Genomic DNA, 20,599 nt, shown 5'->3' with positions numbered 1-20,599 from the left:
CTTCTGAGCTGGCGGAGGGGGAGTGGGAATGAAGCAGGGTCGAGTGTCAGAGAGCTTTTTACGAGGCATTCTTTGTGCGGTGCTTTCTTCACGAGATAGGACTGGAACACTGGGTGGTTCTGTCTCACAATAATCTTTCTTCTTAATCTCTGCAACTTCATGAACTTCCACAGGCTTACCATCTTCCGATTGACTGGTGGGATGTGCCGTTAAAACAATCTTGGCACAATTTGTACACTTTCGCTTGGAGGTGGTATCACCAGAATCCGACTTGTTTGAGTGGTCTGTGGAGGCGCTAAAGGAGTGACGTATGAATGGCGTCATACAGTCAGGAGTAACCGAGCCTCGCTTTCGCTCTCGCTCGGATTTCCCATCGTCCCATTTGTCATTAAAGAACACTTTGACGTCTGGTGCAAGTTTTCTCTCTTTCCCCAGTTCGGAAACAGAAGTCTTTTCTCTGTTGGCGGATTTCTGCGAAGTTTCTTGTTGCCTTGATGTTGCTGCTTCCGAATATTTCTCTCTTCCTTTGTAAATTCGTTCTTTCGATTTCAAACCAGCTGTAAAAACTCGCTGTGGATGTCTGCAGTCGGTATTAAAACCCCCTTTCCCTCCAACACCACCACTGCTTAATCGAATAAAAGCCAGAGTGTCATTGTTCCGACCTTTCTTGAATTCCTGTCTTGTGTCGAACACTCTTCCACAGAAATCATTCTTCCACTTTCGCTTGTGAATCTCGATATCTTCCAACTGATCTGTCAGGACTCTAATTTCGTAAGGATTTTTCTTTAAAATAGCTTGACCCATTTTACTGACAGAAACATTGTGTATAGTTTTGTAGACCAACTTTCTCTCCATCATCTTTTTGCGGTTCATTTTTTTCTCTTTTCCCAGCGCTAGTTACCCCAACGAGACGAAAAGGATCCGTTCTTTAAAGTTTTATTCATTACCATAGTGAATATTTTGTTCAAGGTGATTATTTATTCAGAAAAAATTGTGATTATGGAAAATTACACCCGATAACAGGGTCATTAACACTTGAAAACGTAATCAATAACGAGACGTATTTTGTTAGAACAATGTGAATTGCACAACTGTCCGGTAATTGGGTGATAATTGGGTTTGCGAAAAATTCGTTTACATAACTCGTCACCTAGCCTGCGAACAGCAGACGTATTTCCGATCGTACCTCCGAAAATTTTTCGGAGGTACGACCGGAAATACGTCTGCTGTTCGCAGGCTACTCGTCACCTGGTTGGCTTTGTGTTAGATGATTATACAGTAAAGACGGAGGTGACGTTTAAATTTGTTTGGCTTTCTTAGAATTAAATTGAAAGACTCAAAGCAGCCCCTTTGTGTCTAATACCTTACAGAGCGACGCGCCTTACGGTGGCCACCCAACAAACATTTTAAACAAGTTAGCTATAAAATACAAAACGACATATTTTCAATAATTCGTTGTTGCGTCACTTGCCTGTTGGACTTTGCAAGGAGGCGTAACGGTTGATGAAATTCGCGTATCCTGATTGGCTAACTTGTAAAAAAAAAGTTTTTTGGGTGGCCACCGTAAGACGTGTCACCTTGTAATACTTGGAAGAATTCGAAATTACGTAAGAGAAATACCTTCACCATCGGTTAGGATTCATGAAACTGAGAAAACTTACAGTTCTTATAAGCTCCCTGTCTTGTTTGCAAATGGTTAGCTAAGTACGCGTACCAAATTAGGAAAAACAACTGCTATCAGGAGGACTTTACACATGTGTTTAGACGGTACTTTAATGAACGTCACAATTTTCACGAAGGTACGAGTTGATCCCGATACCTTATTGGTGTCGGTGCATCGATTTACACGCCTTAAATTCAAAAGATTTGTTTTAGGCCATTTCTGTACGAAATTCAGTACTCTTTAATTCTGGGGACTAATTTGGCTCCTACATTAGGGGCAGAATAATATATTTTCGGTGCTAAGATGAACCTAAAAAATGAGTAAATGTTTTCCTACTAGTACCGAAGTATTTTTTTTTGTGCGTTTTATTGGACTATGCGGGAAAAGCAGATCTTAGGAAGGCCTATTGGAATCCAAAACGAAAAGTGGGGGGAAGCCACGCATTTTAATAATATCTTAAAAAAGCGCCAAAGTATAAAGCAATGGAGGGGATTTTTTCCTAAATTGAAGCTTAATTATCTCTGAAAAATGCATGGTTATATACCCCTAATTTTCTTTCGAGATACCAAAAGCATTTGCTAAGTTCTATTTTCTCTGTATAGTTTTGATCCGCGCTAAAATATTCCTGTATTAGCGGGCACAACCCATAGTAAATCTATATACCCCCCCGCCCCCCCCCCCCCCAAAAAAAAAAAGAAAGAACGAAAAAAAGCCATAAGGATAATCTGTAAAAGAGTAGAACACTCCATACGAGACAGATCACCAAATGGCTAATCTAAAGAAATAAATTGTAATAATAATCAGAAGAAAATTAATTTAAAAAGCATTAAAAACTGACTTGAAAGCAGTTTTTGTGTGCCAGATCAGAGGAGAGAGGTGAAGTCTCTCTCTATAGCATTGCAGCTTTAATATGAAAACACGAAGGGAAAACTTCTGATGTTTTAATATAGCTTTTAAACTTTTAGGATTAAGCCCACATAAAAAGTTAATTTGTTTGTAGAAAAGCGTGTCACTAGTAGCACTAGTGAAGATAACTGAACCATACAGATTTATATGGGAAGGGACAGACAGACGGAAAGAGGAGTGAACATAAGGCCGAAACCAATAGGGCCATTGAGAGACTAACCGAATAATCAGACAAAAAACCCCATGCATACCAGCCGAAATGAACAAACCACATGACCGAAAGCCAACCCAGCCCCATAACCGAAAGATCAGCATAAGAAGCCAATTGCACGGTTATAATTAGTTTGAAAAGGGCTATTAGTGTGTATCTCTTATTAGAGTTTTAATTTCAGTCCTCTGTGCATATAGACATTAGATATGACCGCACGACCGAAAGAACAGCACCAAATGCCAATTACACGTTTTTTTTTAATTGAGGGCTTACATACATACATACATACATACATACATACATACATACATACATACATACATACATACATACATACATACATACATACATACATACATACATGCATACATACATATACTTTATTTATCCTCAAATTTATAGAGTAGCTTTGAATAGCTAATATCTTCGAGAAAATAAATATTAGAAAGAAAGAGTAAGTTAGAGTAATGTTTTCATACAGCTTTTAAATGGTTTAATCTTATTCTTTATAACATGTTTATGCCCTTGGATAGCAAACTTTGAAATTGTGTTGTTTTTGTTGTTGGGAAATGTTTTCTTTTTCTTGTTAATATGAAGAAAAAAAAACAATAGTTGTGGTTACACTTAGCCCTTTTACCCATGGGTAACTAGTATTTTCCCACGGGTAAGGATGTTTTTGTGTGTAACCGCTTTTCCCAGACCGAAACTGCCTTTGGGTTATTTCCATGGATACAACAAAGAGAACAAAAGAACTTCCCATGACAGTTCCTGAACTGAAAAGTACGGTTTATCTGCTCCCTGAGGTGGCTTGGCCAATCATCATGCAGAACGTAGCTAACACAGGAAATCGACTGCTATGCTCTGAGTTGACCTCTGATACGCTTGGCTATTTAATTTCGCGCTTACTGGAAGCACAAGGTGACATGGCAGGGTTTCGTGCATAACTGTGAGTATTTCTTTCTTTATTTTCATGAGTTCCCTCTTCAGACTATCAGTTTCGAAGTTGATCAAGTTGTAATCTTTTTGTTTATCTGTTTATAGGAACGCTAGTCAAACCGAAGATCTACTTCAACGGGTATTTCTTTGCGCCTTCTTCGCTGTCTTCTCGCAAAAAAACTGTTGGATTGCTATATTTATGGAGGACTGTTGAATAATTAGCAGGAGAATCATTCTAATTAAGCTTACAAGATCTCGATTTGTGTCATGCCTGTTGATCTGTACGTTTCCCACCAAACTGCATGCATGGTCAGTGTGAAATCATATCTAACAAGATGCCTATACTGGCATTTACGTGTGATGCCCCTTGATTCTTATAATTGTATGCTTCGCAGACTATCCTAGCTAATGGAATATTTTGAGTCACAAAGATAGCGTTATGTTGTTTCCCTTGTGTTACGCGTCTTATCGTTGTACCGGAATTTCTGTTACAATAACGTGGCCTGACTCACGTTTCTGGTTATGTAAATAAAAGTGTAAGATTACAAATTGTTTTCGTTTCACCAAAAAAAAAAAAAAAAAAAAAACAGAAAGAAAACAGGCAAAAAGCTTTCCTAAATGAAAACTTTTAGTACAAATGGACAATCAAGCCTTTAATCTTTTTGTAAAGTAGATTTCCAGTTGCGTTTAAGCATCAATTCGACAAAGTGATGCGATCTGTGTTTTAGCTTAATGACCTTTCCCCCGCATATTCTGGATGGTTCAACAACTGTCAAACAGAAGCATGATTCCTTTGCCTTGAACTCTCCGATTTCCACCGTTTTTACTGTCGAGTGCTTCTTAGAAGTTATTCTTTCGATTTACCGCTTCAAAAGGGTTAATTTTCTTTTTGAAAACGGCGCATTGGAATCTAAAACATTAAAACAATATGGCCACGCCACTAAAGTCAAGCCTTTTCAGTTCCACCGAGAGACCACTAGGACCTGAATAATCACAATAGTAATTAACTCCCCTCCGATCCCTCCTGATCTACACTAAGATATTGCATTCTGATTGGACCGTTTTTGTTAAAGACAATAAGGACAATAGGAGACAAAAAGATCCCCTCTAGGAGAAAACTGAATTTGATACATCTAAAACGAGTTAATAATTGAAAGATGCGCATTTGTGGATACAAACGGCCCCCATTTTATAACGTGGGCTGCACATGCATCCCACGTAATTATATTTTACCCTGAGGGGAGTTCTTTTACTGTGTAACCGCATCCCCAAGGGTAACATGAAACCTGAGCTAAACCGAACCCAAGCCAAGCCATTTACCCTCCGGAAGGCCCCAAACCCAAGGTGTGTGTAACCACGACTAATAACAGCCCATGACTGGCAGCCTTTTACTGAATCATTCTTTGACTCCACCTTTTCCTGAGTACATTTATTTAAAACTGCTTTCGTCGCGAAAAGGTTTGATGTATGGCTCAGGGCTCTGAGGCACACAATGTAGCTGTGGCAAACCACTAAATGATGGTTACACCACGTATCTACGGCATTACAGATATGGAGCTGAACAGGTCTGTGGGCTCAAACAAAATTTGGAGGAGAATTCGTCGAGGACATTTGTTATCAGAGATTTATTAAATTCCGGGTAAGAGTTGTTTGATTTTTCTTTGAACACCGCACCAGGAAGCTCGAATTTCCTTAGTTTGGCCATACACAACAATTCAAATTTTGAGAAAACCGGGATTAATAAATAAGGACTTGAATAAGCTTAAATGTGCTTACTTATATTAAGCTTATAGAATAGCGGGGCATGGTCAAATAATTTGTAAAAGATTATGATCTTTCGGTAGCCTGTCTGCTTCCTTCTACGGATAAATGTGATGTGTGAAAAGTGGAACATAAAGAAATTGAAATTAGCGAATACTACGCATAATGTAAACCTTGCCGGCCATGAGGCGCCTTGTTTAGTTTTTCGAGCGACAATCAACAGTGAAATGACACTCTCGCTGGACACTTACAAGTTCATAGGTCAAGGCGACGAAAATGGGCCCTTTTTCGATAAATTCCCGATGAACAACTAATTAACATCCAGTTTTTGAATACTCCAAACAACAATAGGAAAAATTGAGAGCGATTTTGGATTTCAAATACAGTATAAAATTATAAAGGATGGTCCAATACCAAGTACTCGAAATCATCGGTACTGGAATTTCCTTGGAAAAAAAAAGTCGATACTTGCGGGAAATACAAGCAATGCATGACTTGAATATAGGAGGCAGTGTTTAATTTTAAGTGCCAAAAATATTTTTCCGTTTGTACAAGTCCTGTTTAATTTTAATTTGTTTAATTAACAGTTCTTCGATGCCAATTTTGCTGGGCCCATAATCCATGCGCTAACAATTGAAAAAAAAATCTAGTTATGACTAAAACTAACAATGTTACAATTTCACTTGATCTGTAAAACTCAGACAAACTATAAAGTCTATAAACCTTGGATTTTGAATGAAATTAAAGAACTTGCTGTCGTTAAACTTGCGGGAAGTTTGTTTCATTTCGGTGCAGGCACTGAAAATGCCCTGTCCCCATAGGTACAGGTGAAAGATTTGAGGACAGGTAAAAGGCTTTGTGCTGTTCGTAGGGAGCACTTGGGAACATAGGATTCAAGCAAATCCATTAGATATGCCAGAGCAGAGCCTTAAAAGTCATTAATGACACTTTACTCAAAGGAAGTATAGCTAGAATGCCGTGGCTGTGTTTTTGTTGTTGTTGTTGTTGTTGAATGTTTGCAGCCCATTAGTAGTCTTTTTGGAGAGTTGGTTTAATGGGGCATGGTCATGTGCATAGCACCCTGCTTTAATCTTTTATCTTTTATTAGCATAATTATTGCCATTAGCAAAGCAAATCCGGCAATGGAGCAGCCAGCGGACGCAAAATAGATTAATACATGCAATACATATAAAAAAACTAGTTTATATTATTGATTCGTAAAGTAATTGAAAAGCTTGGAAGTGTGTTGGATACTGCACTGATAAATTATGAGTCAGAGACAGACTTGATGACGTCAGGTGGTAACGCATTCCATGCTCGGATTGTTCTTGCTGCGCCACTGACATAATGATTTTCAAAAGTTAAGCCTTTAGAAATTTTTCAAAGAGCTCTATCTCTGATATTAGCCTGATGTTTATATTGTTCTTTATCTTCTCCATCATTGTAATAGTATACATATCTTCAATAGCGGTTGCTTTACTTCAATTAGGATTCACAGAATGTCTGTTGATTTTTCGGCCAGAATTTACTTCGTGAAAGATATTTATTGGACAATGGTGGATGTTGGAATCGCTAGGGTTGAATACAGGATTTGGAATATACTGTACACGTCTGACAATGTTAATGTCAACAAATTTGGCTTACTATTTTTTGCACTTTTGTTTGTTGACTTTAAGGAGTAGTGGAGTCATTTTATGGCCGAAAATTGGGGCAGTGCGCTTTGAAATCTTATTTTGTAAGCTGGCATATGTTTGGTTGTAATGTTTGATCACCCAAGAAGAGACTCTGACCAGCTTTTAAGGTTACTTATAGGGAAGAAAGGTCGAATTTTTCTCAGATAAATTTTTTTAGATAATTGTTGAAACAAGAAAGGGATGCAAAGTTTCGTGAAAACAGCAGTTAGAAATCTTAAAAAGAACGCTAGCTATCTGAAAAACAAAGTTTTGTAGGAAAAGCGGTGAATGAGTGAAGGTGTCATAATTCAATTTATGCGGGACTGTGTTGACATATTACGCGGCAAAATTTACCCGTGATCTTACCGGCAAATTTGCATATTTTTGTTTACATCATGTTCATCGCATGTCACGGCGTCGTATGTAAAATTTTACTGTAAAACAGCGTTCCATTTTGGATTCAAGCATTGCGTAAAGGGTTGTTATGAAGAAAGCGAAACTAGAAAAGTCGCCTTGGGTGGAGGAAGGTCGAAAAATCATTTGACGAAGCCAAAAAACTTCAGCTGGCGGAGAGCGACAAGGGTTCTTGGTACAAACAGTCAGATTTTCTTTCAAACCCATCCTCGTCAAAAGATATCGGAGCAAGCCAGATAAAAATAACTGCCTCAGCAGCAGAAAAATTCAAGGACGAGAAATCGGATAGTGGAGAGTCGAACATCAGTTTGGAGTTCGAAATCGAAGATGCCGGCGACAATCCAGCCTCTTTCGCCGTTGTTTACCGGCTGAAAATAAGCAGCGAACCTCAGCGCGCGTGGTGAGAAGTGCGTGTCTCGTGTCAACTCCACAGGGGCTGCCAGTTTCATGTTCTGCGCCTATCTGCCGTTTTCTTTTTGTTTTGGTTTGGCCGGTGGCTTTCTCGCCCCAGACTTAACTTTTCCCGTAAAGCAATCGTTTTACAATGTTACAGTAACAGTGACTAAATGCTTCCGCGGGCAGTTTCGGTTGTTTTTTTTTTTATCTGCAGAACTCCCAAGGGAATGCTTCATTGTGTTTGATTGGCCGGTGGCGTGAGCGTGTTAACAAGTATCTTAATGAGGTGCGAAAACTCTGAAAATGTTTCAAGGCCGAAAACACGGCTTTTGTTTTTTCGCAATTTCCCAGCTTTAAATGAATTAATAGGGTATCTAGATTTGCCAGATTTCAACGAAATTCGGCCAAAATGGTCATCAGATGTTAATGCATCAAAGTGTGTCAGGCTTTTACGAGATTCAAAATATTTTTCCTGTACCGTGTTAACATCTGACGCGACTACAAAAATTTTCCATTGTCCATCTTTAGGATGGGTTTTCTCACAAACCAATAGGAATAAATAAAAAACCTGACACGCTTTGTTAGCCTATTATCTCCTGATTGATATTGTGCAGTCTGTTTGGTTGTGCGCCTTTACGTGAGAGTGGGTAATTCAGTTAAGTACACATTGCTAGTATTGAGTTTGCAGGCCTCTGAGCGCTTATGTATCCAACAAAATAAAAAAACATTGATATTTTCGCAAAATTCAATTTATCAGCTTTGGAGTGATATATAGTTTTCCGTGGTTTTATCCAAATCAGCGCGCGTACGCTAGATTTCCCTGAAGGGACTCGCGAAGCATGGCAGTAACCTTAATGCAAGCTTTCTTTGAGGATTTGTCTCAGAATGTTTTTGGAGGATTTGGAATCTTTGAACATTTCAAATTGCTCATATTTGTTTAATCTTAGAGTGTATCTAGCAGTCTAGTCTTTTGTTGAGCATTAGGAATTTTCTGCCGTTCGGATCATGCTAAGCAACTGTTTACTGGTGCTTTGCTTTCCCTAAAAATATCACGCTGAATTATGACAATTAGGTGGTACAAATTTTATTTTAACATCTTCACTGACAAAATAAAGAAAGTTTTACAATACAATTGTAAAACGCAGTTAATGGAACGTGACCCCCTTAGCCCCGGGTGGCATCTCTACGTACTGTACTTTAGACTTATCACTGTATCATTGTCACGTTAGTCAATAGTCACATTGTAATACATGTATGTTGCGACATTGTCTGGAGACAAGTTAGTTCACTTTTTCTGTATGGCTAAACCAGTGAATGGTGCATTCATGTCGCGTTTGCTATGATGTAAAGTCTATCTTAAGCATAGTACAACCCTGGCCATTGGCCCTGACATTGAATGCTGTCTAGCTTTAAATGTGTGATAGAAGTTTCTAAGTCACACTTGGTTACAACGTGGTTTTTTCTACTGTTACGCTGTAAAAAATGTACCCTCCCTCCCTCCCTTTGGGGGTTGATCTGTGATATAACAAATAGACTTGGGGATGCCTATCGGCGTTTGCGCTTCGGTTAAGTCTGCGTAGCGACTTCCCCAAGCTAAGTTCTCTAGTTCATTTCAATGACTTTTGGTAATATTGACCTGCCAATACTCCGGTCCGACCCAGCAGCGCTGGTGAGATAGGTGAGGCATGATAGGTCATTCAGTTAATTAGGTTTGCACGTTGCTGGCCTAGATGGCAGCTCGTAGCGCTCTAGTTTTGCAACCTGCCAATACTCTTCTTGGAGTGGCGCTGCTGGCCTAGCTGTGCTGCTGTTGCAGTGCATTGTTGTGTTTTGTTGTTGTTGGCCTAGGTGCAGCTGGAAGTGCCAGAGAAGTGAGGCCTTAAAATGGTCACGCAATAGAAGTCGCCAGTCACGCCAATCGCCGAGCGGTGTCCCCCAAATTAATGCCAAACATGTCTTGTGGTCCTTACTTTAGTTTATTACTCTACGTTTCATTAAAGCTTGTGTGTTTGGATACTCTAAACGGAACAGTGACATTAACTTTAAATTACTAACTACCATTGACACAACCTGGAAAATATACTTAAGTTTTATTTTGGCACCATTTTATCAACAACGCTAGTGATCCTCGTGTGGCGATTGCACATGCTTCATTTGAAAAGAAAACAATAGAATTTTGACGGCTAAAAGTACACAAGAAATGATCAATTATCCTGTGAAATCACACAGAGTATTGCCCAATACTTAATAGGTAAAATCAGGGGGGAATCAGTGAAAGAGTAAATTAAAGCAACAATCTGCTTAGGGATAAAAATAAAACCTAAAAACAATCTTTTTATGTCCACAAAACACATACACTGTAATTATGTAGTATAATTACATTATTTTATATTTTTAACAACAAGCTTGAGATTTCTCAATATATGGTTGTAGGGCTTTTTTCTGAGGAAACCCTGATGTTGAAATCTGTTTTTGGACATCCATGGGAAAAAATAATGTTTGCCTGAAGAAAGTATGACTTCCTTTAAATCAATAATTGATTTAATTTATATGTAGTATTTAAGGTTGATCTTCAGACTGACAGTAATATTTTTGATGCAGTGTTTATTATTATCCAAAGTTGTTGCTCCAGATCCAAAGGGCCAGTTATTTAAACAAAGAATAAATAATGGGCCACAGGTTAAGACAATCAGTGGGCCTCCAAATCTGTTTATAAGTGGGTTATTTTAAGTAGATAAATAGTTTTCTAGGCTGGGATGCAAACCTTCTTGTTACCATCAGCAGCAGACAATGTTTAGATATGACTGTTGGCAAAATAGAAAATGGTTTAGAACATGGTTTTGTTAAAAACTGTCTAAACTCTCTTTTAAAAACCGACCCAAAGTGTTTATTCCAGATGCAAAGTTTTTACTCAGTTAATCATACGTTTTTATATTTCTGGATGGTAATTCAAAGATTCCAGGAGTGCAGTCCTGGCACATGGTCAGCACATAAGCAATGCAAGTGTGTAGTTCAACCCGAAGACGACAATTCTATATAAGTTCTACATGTGCATATGCAATTATCATTTGATAACTTGTGGAAGGTGGACCTTGTGTGTTTTGGATGATTTGAAAACTAAAATCTCTGTGAAATTTTGTTTATCGAAGCCAAGAAAGTATTACTCAACATCATCTTGATCAGGAAAAACCTCATTTGCATTTACTTTCTACGCACAATTTACATTATGTAACTACAAAAGTAGTTTCGTCAGAAGACCTCGTCAGTTGGTCCCCAGGTTTGTTTTAAAATGCATGTTCATTGTAAAGCGCCATCGCATTTTAAAATGAACATGGTAACCAACTGGCATGGTCTTCCAACGAAACTAGTTTTGTGGTTGCATATGTAAATTGCGTGTTGAAAGTAAATGCAAATGAGCTTTTCTTGATCAAGTTGATGAAACCTAAAATGGCTTTAATTTATAAATTGACTGTAAGCTACCAATTTTGCATTTGTGGTTAAATTTAATGTTATTTTTTATTCATGGATGCTTCTTAAGGAGCCATATTAGATCAGATGACATTTTGATTTGATGCATAGGCAGATCAGGAAATTTATGAATTTTCCTGTTTAACCAGTGTTCACAAGCCTGGTTGGTTGGGTAATAGCTGCTACCAGTCGTCAGTCTTCTGAGATTAGTTTTAGCGCATGATATGATAGGGGGTATTGTTAATTTCAGATCTTGCCGCAGTTTTGTGTGGATTGGCATAATTTGGAATTTGTAAATACATTATTTGTTTTGCACATAATTCCGTGACAAGATAATCAAGTGCGCTTTAAAGTATAGTACGGTGGCCCATACCTGCCACGGCAAAACTTACTTTTCCACGGCAAAACTTTCTTTTCCACGGCAAAACTTACTTTTCCACGGCAAAACGTACTTTTCCACGGCAAAACTTCATAAAGGGACTGGGTCGGGATCTGTTTATAAACAGAATCAAGATGGCGACGGCTTATGGTGACAACGAAAACGGGATTGAAGATAATACGGAAGAGGTTCTCATAACATACTATTTTTATCGTGGTTATCAATACAAAGACACATTAGACTTACTGGCAACCTACAACAACATTGAAATAAGTGAATGGACTTTACACAGACGACTACGGATGTATGGACTGTCCAGGAGAAACCCCGAATATGATGTTGACACCATAATTCTCGAAATTGAAGGTATGTTAGATGGTCCTGATTGTATTGCGAGTTACAGGCATGTATGGCATAGCCTCCAGTTAAAGGGATATCAAGTTCCACGACAAGTGGTGGAGCTCTTACTTCGGGAATTGGATCCAGACGGCTGCCAAATGAGAAAAAGACATAAATTGAAAAGACGTCAGTATCATAACCCAGGTCCAAATGCCGTCTGGCACGCCGATGGATATGACAAACTTAAACCCTATGGTTTTCCGGTTCATGGTTGTATTGACGGCTGGAGTAGAAAATTGTTATGGATGGTAGTTACTCGATCAAATAACTATCCCGACAACATTGGATCTTACTTTTTGGATGCAGTTAAGACTTGTGGTGGGTGCCCATGTGAACTAGTCACTGATTTGGGTACGGAGAACAAGATCATGGCTTCCATGCAAGCTTTTTTTCGTGACGATGAAAATGCCCACAAATACGTTGCCTCTCCAAGAACCCAAAGGATTGAGGGCTATTGGTCACAGTACCGAAGAAACAGATCAAGTTGGTGGATAAATCTATTTAAGGATCTCGTTGAAGCAGGGGATCTTAACACAGGTGATTCTTTGCAGAAGGATTGTCTTTAGTTCTGCTTTGCAGAACTGTTGCAGGAAGACTTAGACGCCGTAAAAAAACATTGGAATACACATCGAATAAGGAAATCTGGAAATGACACTACTCCTGGAGTTCCAGATGTGCTGTATTATTTGCCGGAAGGAAGAGGTGGGAAGCCCGATTTGCTACTCTCTGTGCCTGACGATAAAATTAGTTATGTCGAAAACCACCTAATCGAGAAGGAAGAAGCTAATGAACACTTTGAATACTTCGAATATGCCATGGATTCTCTTGACCTTAACAAGCCTACACACTGGAGAGAAGCCCTGGAACTGTACCACAAACTTGTGTCAGTATCATTATCAGGTGCATGATCAGTTATCAAAAATACTGATAAGTCTTATGATTGCTAAATTACTCATGATCATTGTTGTGTAACATTGCTTTTCATAAAAATTCAAAAACTTGAGTTGTACTTTATTTGACTGTCTACAATGTAGCTTACACAAAGCCACACTTTTGCACCTGGAAGCCTGGTTTGTGTAACAATTGGCAATAAAGAATACCCTGACACTGTTACTTGTTTACCAACTTTAATAATTTTAATAATTTAATAATAATAATAATTTTAATAATTTTTCTCTAAGCAGAACTGAAGATGTTGAAAAATTATAATAGAACTTGAACAGTCACATTTACAATCATCTTGACTTTGCTACATTGACGCATACCACAAAACAAGTGTCTCTTACCCCTTTTGAAACACAACGTTGAAATTAATATTTTGGAGATTGGGGGTCAGTTACTTTGTTCTTGTGATGGTCTAGCACTAAAGAAGTCCCAGAATTAGCAAGGGCACGATGAAGTTAGTAGGATTGGCAATTTAAAGTTCATTGAGGTTGCATATTTAACAGAAACATTACAATTTGTATAGATAAAAGGTTTGTGGAGGGCAAGTATTGTTGTCCATAAAGTATTTCGTAATCAAAATATCCAGCCTTTTTTACTTGCTCCCTTCATTCTTCTATTTCTGATACATACTTAGTTGTTGCCCATAACATTGGTGTGCAGTAGGTCAGGTGTGACCAACCAGCTGCAAAGGGATAGCATGTACAAAAGAACAGCAACCTAACGGAAATAGTATTATAACAACAAATGCCCCTTATCACTTTTTCCACATAAAAAAAACAAAACAAATATAACTCAGTAGTCATTAATCTTATGGATGAAACACAACAGGCTTACAACGTACAAAAAAAGTAACTGCATTATATGGAGTGTGCAAAACTGAATCGTGAGACCTGAAATCCTTTTTCCATCCAAAACACTTATCTGCTTTCAAATGTATCCACAATAAGTTTCAATTCAATATTTTTGCATTTCTAGGTTTGAGCTGACAAGTGTCAATAGACACGAACACAAACATCATGGCATCAGAACTATACCGAATGACACGAAAGGTCATTCAGGAATGGTCATTCCTTTTGGAGCTCAGTATTGTTAACTATTCATAAGAAAATGATCTATTCCTACTAGTATGATCCCAGTGACACTATCAACAGTTAAGGTTTGGCAAAAGCCTGGCCTTTACAAAATGCAAGGACGAAGAGCTCTTTGAACTCATCTGAAGAGCTCATGTGCGCTACAGGAATAGTAATCTCTTTGCCACATGCGCCTACAGTTGGAAAACATATTCTGTGCTTAGGGTTGTACTTAAGGCAGTCATGGTTAAAGTACACAGTCACCTTAAACATTTGGTTATCAATTGGTTTGTGTTTCTGTCCAGTTAACCATCACATGACTCCTGCCACTGTTAAATCTGGATTTTCAAATGTTTCTGCTCCATCTGGAGTTTGACAGTCAAGGTTGGCATCTTTATAATTCCAGGCAACTGCTGCTGAGTGACCTATGATGCTCCCATCTTCAAACAAATTTAGGCAGTCTTGGAAGTGATCCATTACATCTTCTTCAATTCGTCTTCTCGTAGAACCTGATGGTGAGTACTGAGGGTCCATTAGGGAGAACAGGTAATTGGCATCAGGTGTCAAATGCTCCTTAAAATTTCCACTGACAAACAGTGGCCCGCACACGGATGGGTACTTAAGTATCAACTCTGCCAATCCATAGGTAGACATTCCTTTAAGGAATTCTTTCATGTACAAGGAACGGCGATTTACTAGGCTCACTTTCAGAGATCTTAGAATTTCATCGATGTGATCATCATCCACTACTCCAGTGTATCCATGTTCAAAAATCATCTCAGTGAAGTTATTGCAATTTTCACTGACATCGTTCAGAAGCCGCTGTTCTTTTGTTGTCAGATCTGATTCTTTAATGCTTATCATGTCAATGCTTTTTGACATTGATTCATACACACACTGTTCAAGGAAACATGGAGGAGGTCCTCCTTGGGCCAACGAAACTGCTACAATCTCACCACAGGTGCGGAAGGTGCCATTTTGAACATAATATGTAGAGTCTGTGGGACTTCCATCTGGGAACATCTCCCTTCCCATGTCAGAAATAACTTCTGCTAAGAATTCTTGTGACATAGCACCTGTATCAATACCAGCCTCACCATTGAAATGCACTTTCAATACACTTGTGGGTGGAGATTTTCTGGCCTGCCTTTGCCACAATGCAATTGTTCTTGAAAAGGGTGCACAGCGTCGTGAAACAAGAAAAAATTCTTGCATGCGATTAACTTTTTCTGACAAGATTTTTACAATTTGGCTTGGATCTGTCACAACAGTGGTAGAACAGTTAGTGATTTCCTGTAAACTCTCACTGGTGTTTTTTCATTGTTGGAGCATCTCTGCTAACTGGGAATCTTCTAAAATCTGCTGTTCTGCTGATTGAATGTTTGAACATGAATGATCCGATTCTTGACCACTAGTACTTGGTGAATCGCAGCTTAAGGGTGGAGTGCCATTCTTGTCAACAGAGCTTCTTGAAGGAGTAAAGACTGATGCTGACTCAAAGTCATTTGCTGAAGAACTTTCTGGCACATTGATTGGCTTGGAAAAGCTCAGTTCTGAGTTGGTGGGATTGTTGTCTTCAGACATTTCAAAGTCAGCTGTTGTGCATAGGTACATTGTTATCCTCTTATAATCTTTACCAAGTTCAGTCTTGTATTTTTCAAGTTCAAAATCTTCTTCTTTTCCTGGTAAATAGACAGAATGGCTACCATCTTCAAACAACAACATATAGTCTTCCTCAGGATCAAACTTCCCGTCAAATGCAGCCCACTTTTCCATTCCTTTACTTAGTATCCTTGCATAACCAGCAGACTTCGTCACTTGAATAGGCAAACGCTTCCCCCAAATTGGTTTCAAGTCATTTCCACAATTTCTCATTTGTCCAATGTTTATTGTCACAAGTTCCTCAGGATTAACCTTAACTTTCTTTTTTGGGCTAAAGTTTTGAACCGGATTGCTGCTGTTTCTTCTTACAAGCCATGTAATCCTCAAATGACTTCGTTTTTGGCTTTTCTTGAAGTAGTACAGGCTTTCCAAACGACGTTTTGGGACTATTAGGCCCTGCTTCTTGACCAGGCAAAGGACACTGAGATGGCGAACCACATTTCCAGCAGAACTTTACACCACTTCTTTGTTTTGCACAACAAGAAGTACAAAACCTACAGAGCAGGAAAAATATATATCGAGTGACATAGTGTCCAAACAGCTTAAATTCAGGTGCAGAAAGAGCAAATAAGTGTCTAAATTCCACTCTAGTAAAGGCAAGTGTACAACAATTTAATATGCCCTTAGATATCTAAGAACTCAGAAACTTCTCTCTAGTATTCCAAGCAAATTGAACCTTGCTCTAAGCAGTCGATTGTAAAATACTAATTGTTGACAGATAAACAATACCTATTAATTTATAACAGGTCTCAACCCAAAGACAACCAGGGTGAAAAGGCAGCTGATTTTTACATTGCACACGCCCCCAGCTATGAAAACAGTTTGTAAAGATAATGTTTTTTGAGAAAGTTAAAGAGAAATTTATAAAGCTTTAAGCTTGTATGAGACTAAAGCTTAACTCAGGCTTACGTACGTTACAGACTCCAACAAGGGTCCAACAAGTCAAGCTTAGTTGTTGATTTTAGCAATAAATAAGAGTTGAAGTTAATGAAATGTAGTGTTATTTAACAGTTTTACTAGTTGATCTCACTAATTTAATTTTTTGGCAGTTCAATTTCTCCATCCAAAGACTTATGCCTCGCAATATACCCTGTGCATTCCGTGACAGGAGAGACAAAATTTGAAGTTTTGTACTCGCGCAATCCCCGCGAAAACCACAACAAGATAGGCCTACAAACCGAATTAAACAGTCTAAAAGGTAGAAATAGGGACTAAACTTTAGAAAACCCGTCCACTGAAAAATGACTCATCACATACTGCTACGTTTTCATATACTTACACGAAATCTTCTTCCTGATCCGCCATGTTGGATCCGCCGGAGTGCAGTCTGAGTCAGAAGTTCCCGGATCTAAAATAGCGGGAAACTGCAGACAGAGAGAGACTGGATTCCGAAAGTGAGGAAAAGTAAGTTTTGCCGTGGAAAAGAAAGTTTTGCCGTGGAAAAGTAAGTTTTGCCGTGGAAAAGAAAGTTTTGCCGTGGAAAAGTAAGTTTTGCCGTGGAAAAGTAAGTTTTGCCGTGGAAAAGAAAGTTTTGCCGTGGAAAAGTAAGTTTTGCCGTGGAAAAGTAAGTTTTGCCGTGGCAGGTATGGGCCACGGCGTAGTATAGGGACACTGCAGACTAAATTGGGATTTCGAAATGTTGGTTTTTTGGAAGAGGAAAAAATTTAGCTGATCAAGGAAGAAATTCTTCTACTGAATGGTAATTCTATATAGTTATAGTAACATGTCTTTAATTTCAATTTTTTAAGAGAATTAACAAGAGATCAACAGTATATACACATGATTGGAAGTGGCAAATACAGCAGCTACTACAGAAGAACGTAGTAGAAATTCAGGAATGTAACATAATTATGTAATATATCCTAAGATTATAAGAAACAATTATTCTAAAAATGGGTAAAATACAAAGAAATGTGTGGCACTTTTTTTCCAAATTGAAGCTTTATTATCTCTGAAAAATGCATGCTTACCCCCAATTTTCATTTTGGACACCAAGAGCCCGTGCTGAGTTCTACTTTCTCCGCTTAGTTTTAAACCGCGCATAAATATCCCTGTATTTGTAAGCAACACCTATAGGAAACCCGAGTATCTCTAGATGTGCAGAACGCATGGGCAGTAGCAAAAGTACAAAGATGATAACTTGGTTGTAGATTTATGTAAGCGACATGAAGTGTCCCAAAATTGATATTCAAATAGAAGCCTCCTCGTATCTTGAGATGTGAGTGCCCAAGTGTGTGATATTTCTTTGTCAGTTGCTACTCACCCCTCCCAGGATCCTGGTTGAAACTTCATGTAAGAGTATCAAACCTTCCCCACCAGTGATAAACTTAACCTTCCACTCAAGGCCATAGGCCTTGAGAGAGGGGCTCTAATACAGAAGTATTTTTGTGCAGTTTATAACTGTTAAAGAAAGTGACATCAGGCCATCAGAAAATTTGAAACTTGTGGGTGTAACCTTAGATAGTGGGCTAAATTTTAGTCATCACGTGGAAGAAGTATGTACGAAAGTGAGTCGGAGGATTGGTATGCTAATGAGGTTAAAAATTTTAGTCCAACTGTGGCCAAGCTGAGAGGTTTTAAGTCTTACCATTGATATTTGACTAATAGTTGCCTGATGTGGCATTTTCAATTAACTAACACCAGAAAACTGGAAAGATTACAGGAGAGAGGGTCAAGGGAAGTCTTCAGGGAAACTCTAATTAACATTTCAAACACAAGAAAGAGTGTTTCATCTGGTTTCGAAACAAGTGGTTTGAAAAAACAAGGTGCAGCCTATTAAAAAAAAAAAAAAAAAAAAAAAAAAAAAAAAAACCAGCTTCAGCTATATGGAAATCCAATATCATACCCAAAGTCCTAAGGCTGTTTGGACAGTGGTTGGTTTGGAGAGACCCTGGGGAAATCAAAAATATTTTGATTGGCTGCCTTGTAAGGGCTTGCATTGTTTTACCGCAGAAACCCTGCTTGAAAAAATTCCAGTACTCCAGCATCTCTCATGGCGATCAACTGCTGGCCAAAGAGCCTGAGGACTGTGGGTATGAGATTGATGGAAATCAGATGAAACACTATTTCGACTGTTTGATTTAGCTTCTCAAACCATTAACCCTTTAACCCATAATATCAAAGAACAAATTCTCCTGTCTTGTCCTCGTACTTCTCTTATTAAAGTATTGGGGAAAAGTTATTAAAACATCAAGAAAATTCACCTCGGATGATCATATCCTAAATTCTCATGACCTCAGGGGTTAAATGAGCATTAATATTACAAGAAAAAATTTGATGCTGATCACTGTTAGTGCTTAGAGAGCTAATAATTCTTGGAGAAATTTAAGGAAAATTTTTAACCAAATTTTATGATAATTAAGATCACATTTCCAAACCCCCTTCATGGTAGCTGATTTTGTTTGTTTCATCTTCATACATTATAAATGAATTTGAGAACTAAATTTCTCAAAATCATTAATAATTCAAAAGCCAAAGACAAAGGTTATCATGCACCGTGACGTGTTTGGATATCTGATGAAAAAATCCTCGGTTTTGCATCCTTAATTTCCCCTTCAAAATCAGTTTGTTTGAAATTTTTGTGAAACACTCGTCACAGTGTTTCATCACAATATCAAAAACCTCCAAATCCGTCAAAAATACTTCGCTACACGTCGTATTTTCAACTTTGGTGTTTGATATGTGGTGAAACACTGTGTCTCGTGTTTGATATATTACTTCTCAAACGCATTAATTATTCATCAAGAGAAAACAAAGAAAATCACTACTCTGACCGTGGTTTTGATTTGTGTTCCTAATTACCATAAAATTTTGAAATATTTAGCCTTGCATTTCTCCAAGAATTATTGATCATTTGAGAAGCCATATCAAACACTCGAAAGTGTGTTTCATCAGATATCCAAACACCTCGAAGTCGTTTAGAAAAAACTCGGCTGCGCCTCGTTTTTTCAACCTACTTCTCAGTGTTTGGATATCTGATGACACACACCTTCTCGTGTTTGATATATTCCATCATCATCTGTTGGGAAGAGCTGAGCTCCCAACGCTATTGAAAAGACGATTGCAAGACATATGTGTTTTAATGTTCAGAGTAAAGTGTAAGTTGTATCCAAGGAATATTTGTGATATTTTATGGCATGTGACTCTACATATTTATTAAGACAATCTGAGTATTCACTACTGAGATACAAAACGGTAATATAGGCAAAATGTATGCGCAGTGGCAAAAGGAGGTACCTTCGTTTACAGAGTTTTCACTTTTCATACATCTGACAAGCGGTTGTCGTTGTCTTACAGGTTCCTCAGATGCAAGGTATTCTTGTGGAGTAAGTGTCCTTCTGTACAATCAAGATGAGTCGTAGGTCCTTTGAATGCAATATCTGTGGCAAGTATTTTTCAAAAGAACCGGCTTTTGAAAGACACATAAAAAGCCATACAGGACAAGCATTCAAGTGCAAACAATGTGGACAGTGTTTTAGGCGTTCAACTGCATTAATCAGCCACACCAAAAGTCACGCGGAAAAGGAGCTTCACCAATGCAAGCAGTGTGGGAAGTGCCGAGCATGCAACTTATGTCAACACCAGATTGTGCACACCAGAGGCAAGAGTAACGACACCAAAGAAAACCAAGCAAATGATCGTCTGCATACACGGGAGAAATGTTATCAATGCGAACAGTGTGGCAAGAGTGTTAGTAATTCAGGTAATCTTCTGCGC

The 20,599-nt window shown here is 38.4% G+C and overlaps 2 protein-coding genes across 6 annotated transcripts in view; both read right to left on the bottom strand.

Annotated features, from left to right (window-relative positions):
• The window catches only part of LOC146485634 (ras-like protein 1), a 567,471-nt gene that overhangs the window by 49,486 nt on the left and 497,386 nt on the right, over window positions 1-20,599 (bottom strand). The gene's annotated exons all lie outside the window — the stretch shown is intronic.
• Window positions 11,805-15,894, bottom strand: LOC146485656 (uncharacterized). The gene is made up of 2 exons (XM_085102947.1): window positions 14,532-15,894; window positions 11,805-11,879 (listed from the first exon to the last, which is right to left on the bottom strand). Exon 1 carries the CDS (start codon window positions 15,434-15,436, stop codon window positions 14,534-14,536), a length of 903 nt encoding a protein of 300 aa, XP_084959073.1. The 5' UTR covers window positions 15,437-15,894; the 3' UTR covers window positions 11,805-11,879; window positions 14,532-14,533.

This window comes from Pavona decussata, unplaced genomic scaffold (genome assembly GCF_977016875.1).
Source record: "Pavona decussata unplaced genomic scaffold, jaPavDecu1.1 SCAFFOLD_25, whole genome shotgun sequence".
Taxonomy (NCBI): domain Eukaryota; kingdom Metazoa; phylum Cnidaria; class Anthozoa; order Scleractinia; family Agariciidae; genus Pavona; species Pavona decussata.
This window is presented reverse-complemented; position numbering and strand designations above follow the sequence as displayed.